We start from the raw sequence: 7,500 nt of genomic DNA on the forward strand, positions 1-7,500 counted from the left end.
TTGTTATTATTATTATTATTATTATTATTATTATTATTATTATTATTATTATTATTATTATTATTATTATTATTATTATTATTTGGTAAGCTACAACCCTAGTTGGAAAAGCAGGGAAAATAGCCCAGTGAGGAAATGAAACAATGAAAAATAAAATGTTTTAAGAACAGTAACAACATTGAAATAAATATCTCCTTTATAAACTATAAAAACTTCAACAAAACAAGAGGAAGAGAAATAAGATTTATTATTGTGCCCCGAGTGTACCCTCAAGCAAGAAACTTTTAACTGTTCTCACAGCAGACATTCACAACACTCTCTGCATTAACGAATTCTGCATATTCTCTTTCATATTACCGATAAAATTCATTTTATTATTAAATTTCTTACAGAACCTTTTCATAAGAAACGTTTGATCCGCTTTCTCTTATACTTAGGCCTACGCATCTCCATCCGTGCTAATCTTGTCATCTGTATCGCCTTATCACTCACATTTATTGGTATATTAAGTAAATTTACACCCACATAGTTCTAATAATTCCCTCTAACGTTTTTACCTATTTATAAAAGGTTATTTCTGCCAAGTTGTGGAATGATCTTCCTAATCGGGTAGTTGAATCAGTAGAACTTCAAAAGTTCAAAGTTGGAGCAAATGCTTTTTTGTTGACCAGGCGGACATGAGTCTTTTTATAGTTTAATTATGACATATTTGTTTTTGATGTTGTTAATAGTTTATATATGACATGTCTGTTTTGACGCTGTTACTTTTTTTAGAATGATTTATTGTTAATTTGTTCTCTTCATTTATTTATTTCCTTATTTCCTTTCCTCACTGGGCTATTTTTCCCTGTTGGAGCCCCTGGGCTTCTAGCATCTTGCTTTTCCAACTAGGGTTGTAGCTTGGATAGTAATAATAATAATAATAATCCATTTCTTCGGAATCTTCCCCACATTCGGTCAATTACCGAACAGCATTTTACTCGTGTCATCATCATCTCCTCCTACGCCTATTGACGCAAAGGGCCTCGGTTAGATTTCGCCAGTCGTCTCTATCTTGAGCTTTTAACTGAATACTTCTCCATTCATCATCTCCTACTCATGTACTGCAATATTTCATGGGTAATTTAAATTTTTTAACCTTTCAATAATCTTTTCTAACTCCCCAATGCAAGTCCTGCAGATATTCTCATTTCAAACCAACTCCAACTATTACGTCATTGACATCGGTCTTTCTTAACTATTATATGCTCAACTACTTTCCATAATACTCACACCATTAACACTAATTATTATTATTATTATTATTATTATTCGTTAAGTTACAACCCCAGTTGGAAAATCAGGATGCTATAAGCGCAAGGGCTCCAACAGGGAAAAATATCCCAGCGGAAAAATGGAAATTGTACCAACCGTATGTCACACAATTGTACATAATTCCTTTTGTATATATTATGCTTGTATCTGCGCTCTTCCCTCGCACTAAAAAGAACCTGAATGATCATGTCTCCGTTTTGCTCTGTAACATTGTCTGTCTCTCGAACAGGCCATGTCCTGTTGCCTTGAGGTTTTGTATATAAAGAAGCGTGTTCCTTAATAAACAACTCAGTTGATTGCATCCTGCCTTTGAGTTCACAACTCCTCTCTCGGCCCGTCACAAAATAAAGGCATAAATAAACTACAAGCGAAGTAATGAACAATTAAAATCACATAATTTAAAAACAGTAACAACATTCAAATAGATCTTTCATAAATAAGTTATAAAAAGAGACGTATATCAGCCTATTCAACATACAAAACATTCGCTGCAAGTTTAAAATTTTGAAGTTACACCGATTCAGCTACCTGATTCGAAATATCATTCCACGACTTGGTCATCGTTTTGAGTCTTATGATGGAGATACTACCGCTAGAGAGTTATGGGATCTTTTGACTGGCCAGAAACGACTACATTGGATCCTTCTTACTGGTTACGGTTCATTTTCCATTTGCCTACACACACACGCACCGAATATTCTGGCCTATTCTTTACAGATTCTTCTCTGTCCTCATACACCTGACAACACATTTCCAAACAATTCTTCTTCACCCAAGGGGTAAACTAATGCGCTGTAATTGCTCAGTGGCCACTTTCCTCTTAGTAAGGGTAGAAGAGACTCTTTAGCTATGATCAGCAGCTCTTCTAGGAGAAGGACACTCCAAAATCAAACCATTGTTCTTTAGTCTCAGGTAGAGCCATAGTTTCTGTGCCATGGTCTTCCACTGTCTTGGGTTAGAGTTCTCTTGCTTGAGGGTACACCCAGTCACACTATTCTATCTTATTTCTCTTCATCTTGTTTTGTTAATGTTTTATAGTTTAATATAGATATTTATTTCAATGTTGTTACTCTCTTCAAATATTTCATTTTTTCGTTGTTTCCTTTCCTCACAGGGCTATTTTCCTTGTTGTAGCCCCCAGGTCTTATGGCATCTGGCTTTTCCAACCAGGGTTGTAGTTTAACCATTCATGAAAATAATAATAATAATAATAATAATAATAATAATAATAATGATAATAATAATAATAATAACAACAACAACAACAACAACAACAACAACAATAATAATAATAATAATAATAATAATAATAATAATTTCACAGTCGTCTGAGAAAGAATCTTTATCTAATGTATTCTGTTTCCACTCACAGGTCGCTTTTAGGGAGGATCACCTGCCAAGCATACGCCTTTGACCAGCCGTTTGAGGAATACAACCTGACAACACTTATTGGGGTATCTATTCCTCCAACTCCAATTCAGTGAGGAGTTTTATTGCTATTGTTCATGATATTATTATTCATATAGGGAAAATAGCCCTTATACTCACTGACCATGGATGTGTGGGGTGACAAGAAGAGATAAGATACGGAATGAGGTAATTAGGGGTACCACAGGAGTTAGAAAACTATCAGATAAGATCCAAGAAAGTAGACTGAGGTGGTATGGTCATGTCATGAGAAGAGATGAACAGTATATTGGGAGGAGAGTGATGGAAATGGAGGTACAAGGAACGAGAAGGAGAAGGAGACCAAAGCGAAGGTGGGTGGACTGTATCAAGGATGACCTTCGATCTAAGGGATTAACCGGTGATGAGGTGTGGGACAGAGGTAGATGGAGAAGGCTGACCAGAAACATCAACCCCACATAGAAGTGGGAAAAGATATAGACAAAGAAAAAAGAAGAAGATAGGGAAAACAGCCCTTAAAGTAAAGTAATGTATGCTAATATACTTCCTTTCTATTTCCCCTTACGCAAATACAAACATTGAAATATGTTGATACGGGTAATATCTTCGATATTGTATCAGAAGATAATTTTGAAAGGAAAGATAAAGGTCTGTTTGTTCAGTTATGATGTCTGACATCATGTTTTTTGTCTGAATGTTTCTGACTTACTGGTGAGTGTGTTAAAAGTCTCTCTCTCTCTCTCTCTCTCTCTCTCTCTCTCTCTCTCTCTCTCTCTCTCTCTCTCTCTCTCTTATTTTCGTTGTTTGCTGATATTCCAACAGATTATTTCTTTCTTTAATTTCAGGATTTCGTGGGGAGTCCTTCAGTAGCAACTTCATTAAATGTGTGGCGAGGAGAGTCAAAAGAACCCCTGGGTAAGAGGACACTTTTCCTACGTTAAAACCTTTAAAAACATCCTTTTATGGAAACCTCATATAAAACGGACAGCATATTTAATGCATCTCTAAATATGACTGTTATCCAACTACAAAGCTTAAGACTTGGAATATATTTTAGTAGTTGCCATATTTTCTTAACCCTTTCCATCATCGTAGATGTGCTGTAGATAGTAAGGTTGCCTTTTTTTCAAAGTCATTGCCACCATCTTCCTTTATTTTTAAGCAGCCTTGGATTGAGGTCTGACTCGCATGATAGGAGACATTGCCCTGTCACTCATCATAGACAAGAGTAGCCTACTTAGGTACTTGTACAACAAAGGTCGCACAGAGAGATCCACTTTGCAGTGGGGACAATGTGCTTGGGGCTTCATGGCAAGCAGGATTAATAGAATACTCTGTTAATCCTGTATTGCAAGTATGTGTGCACGTCAAGACACGGCCAGAATTTTGAAATTCTAAGAAATTTGAGTATAAAGAATTTTTGTGCATGCAGCTTATGCTCCATAAATGTGTCACTGCTTGCAATACCATGCCTCATTAAAAAAAAAATAGATCAGTTGCCGAACGAGACACATGGAGTAACATACAATATTTTGGTGCACATAAACTACACATAGTTTCTGCACGACATGTGGATCTGATAATATCAATACGCGACTTCTTCACTCATCAGATTGTAATATGACTTCAAAGAAACCATTGTTTTTCTGAGATAGCTGTCAAGATGAGAGGGGCAGCTGCAGATGTCAAAGGAGGAATGACAGGGGATGACAGGATAGCAAGAAGACGATCCCCAGATTGGAAGCCTGGCGATCTGCTGGACGGGAGATCGAGCCACGCTCAAACTCGATAGTTTCTTAAAGTGTCTGCAACTTCGCCATCCTTGTTGGGGGTTTTGGGGAGCCTATAGGTCTACCTACTAGGTCATCAGCAGCCAGTGTCTGGCATTCACTGGTCCTATCTGGGGTGGAGAGGGAGCATGGACGCTTATCATATGTATGTATGGTCAGTCTCTAGGGCATTGTCCAGCTACGGCATTATCACTGTCCCTTGCCATTGATGAGTGTCCTTTAAACCTTAAGTGATTACAAAATAGCGTCTGTATCATGAACTTCCACCGTCTTGGACTGGAATGTTCTTGCTTGAGGGTACATTTGGGCAAACTATTCTATCGTTTTCTCTTCTTTTTTTTATGAGTGTTTATCGTTTATTTATGAAATATCTATTTTAATGTTGTTACTAGTGTTAAAATATTTTACTTTAACTCTTCATTACTTCTCTTGTAGTTTATTAATTTCCTTGTTACCTTTCCTGACTGGGATAATTTTCCCTGTTGGAGCCATTGGTCTTATAGCATCCTGCTTTTCCAACTAGGGTTGTAGCTTAGCTAATAATAATAATAATAATAACAATAATAATAATAATAATAATAATAATAATAATAATAATAATAATAGTGAGTGCATGACTGTGATAGCTGGTGTCCCTAAGGGTAGTTTTCTCGGCCCATTACATTTCATACTATACACACATGTACTTTGGCCTAGAAAAAAAGCTCGTTGCATATGCAGATGATGAAGTTAATAACCTATATCTTATGATTAATCTACATCCTCACCTTCTTTTAGGTAATGGCAGCCGAGTGGAAGACATCGAGAGGATACCGTGTGAGTTGACGTCCATGGACATATTCAAGAAGCTTTACGAAGTTGGTGTTTTGAGGGAAGATGGAGAGATAGTCCGCTGTTTTGAGGAATACCAGGATGATCTCGTTCTTGATGATAACCTGAAGAAGGTATATAGTAAGAATTATTTGTAATAAAAGAGAGATACTTAACTGAATATCGTAGGGTTAGGAATCATTAATGGACCAAGTAGGTTTTTATCACTTGGATTAGTACCATTGTTCTTATTAGAATTAGAAGTTCTTGCTTCAGTTCTGTCATCTTCTTTTTTTCTGAATGTACAGTATTATTATTATTATTATTATCATTATTATTATTATTATTATTATTGGCTAAGCTACAGCCGCAGTTGGAAAAGCAGGATACATAAGCCTAAGGGCACTAACAGTGAAAATAGCCCAGTAAGGAAAGGAACTAAGGAAACATAGAATAGTGTGCCTGGGTGTACCTCAAGCAAACTACCTCAAGACAGTGGAAGACAATTATGAATTTGCAAATCTTCATTAGCATTTTGCATTTGTGAATGTCTTCTATAATGTGACAAGATCTCCTTTCATGCCAAGAAAAAGTATTGGAAAGGATTTCATTTTATCCTACGAAAAACTACTAATTTATTATTCCAATGGAATTTGTTATAGGGCTATACTATGTACAACTACTGTACTGTTGATTGGGTACTGGTCAATATCTTTATTTCTTTTGAAAATGTAAAATATATCAAAATATTTTAACTCCAATTAGTATCTAAATGAGTCATATGGTGCTAAAAACAACAATTATTAAATCTAGCAAGAATATTTTAACAATATTTTTTTTTCTGGAAGCGCAAGAGGGAATGTTGACGTTTTGATTTTGAAAATTGTTCTAGTTATACGTAAGTTGTGAATTACTATGTAAAAGTGTTATGAAAAGATAAATTAGAATTGAAGGTAACAATTAGTACTGTTAAGCATTACAAAACACTAAGTACAATGTCACGTATGGGTGATGAATTATGCTGTGGGACATAGCATGAGTCTCGATATCATTAAGTTCTTGGATTAGTCTTCTTACCCTTCATGGATTAGATCATGGATTACACTAAAGGGCATCTCTTTATCCCAATCCAATTATTCGAATTCGTATTTTTTTTGCAACTGTGAGATTAATTACAAGAGATATATCCTCTGCAGAATTATGTGAGATTAATTACAAGAGATATGTCCTCTGCAGAATTATGTGAGATTAATTACAAGAGATATATCCTCTGCAGAATGTTGTGAGATTAATTACAAGATATATATCCTCTGCAGAATGCTGTGAGATTAATTACAAGAAATATATCCTCTGCAGAATGTTTTGAGATTAATTACAAGAGATATATCCTCTGCAGAATGTTACTATTTTGATTATTCAGGCCAAAGTGGCACTACAAAGTCTTAAAATCTGTCTTGTAGAACACCATACAATGTACACGATTAGAGAAGTTATTATAGATGAGTTGCTGGACACTTGAAAACTGTAAATGTGATCAAGCTTATAGCCCACAACCCTGATGTGAATAAGACTATGTTTAAGAACTAAAAGGATTTAGCTATGTCCGAAGTTGCACAAAAATCAACTTATGTTCTAACTCCTATCATTTATAAGACGTAGATTTAACGCAAAAGTTAAAATTACCTTCTTTTTTATAGGGAAAGAAACATATTTCAGGGCGGTGTACGGTGGTGAACATATAGTTTTCTTCTCCTTCTTCTTCTCATTCTTCTTCTTCTTCTTCTTCTTCTTCTTCTTCTTCTTCTTCTATTTTAGTAAGAGATCTGGCCCAATCTTTGGAGCCAATGTACTCCCCCATAAATCATATAGTTTTTTACCATTTGACCACTCCAGATTTTGGTCCAAGAGGAAGGCGAGTTCTGGGAGGTGTACAGCGAAGAGGAGCGCGGCGAACTTCTTTTCCGCCTTTTCAGATTAGTGGTCTTGGGAGGAGAATGTTGCCAGTTTGAGGACAATTTTCATAATTATGTCACCGTTACAAAGGCCTTGTACAAGGATCTCATCAGGTAATATTTTCTTTTCATTTTTTATACTTTTAGGATAGTTTTGTCCTAAGAAATTATAGGCAAAAGTATTAAATGCAGAATTAGATTATATGATCCTTATCCTTTAAAAGTTT

The 7,500-nt window shown here is 35.6% G+C and overlaps 1 protein-coding gene across 1 annotated transcript in view; it reads left to right on the top strand.

The window, feature by feature from the left end:
- Positions 1-3,571: 3,571 nt before the first annotated feature.
- Positions 3,572-7,500, top strand: part of LOC137644996 (cilia- and flagella-associated protein 300-like) — a 5,038-nt gene continuing 1,109 nt past the window's right edge. Inside the window, exons 1-3 of the mRNA XM_068377865.1 lie at positions 3,572-3,636; positions 5,289-5,455; positions 7,215-7,387. Coding sequence (XP_068233966.1) covers positions 5,342-5,455; positions 7,215-7,387 — 287 coding nt within the window. The 5' untranslated portion in view covers positions 3,572-3,636; positions 5,289-5,341. The remainder of the gene's footprint in view (positions 3,637-5,288; positions 5,456-7,214; positions 7,388-7,500) is intronic.

This window comes from Palaemon carinicauda, chromosome 1 (assembly GCF_036898095.1).
Source record: "Palaemon carinicauda isolate YSFRI2023 chromosome 1, ASM3689809v2, whole genome shotgun sequence".
NCBI lineage: Eukaryota > Metazoa > Arthropoda > Malacostraca > Decapoda > Palaemonidae > Palaemon > Palaemon carinicauda.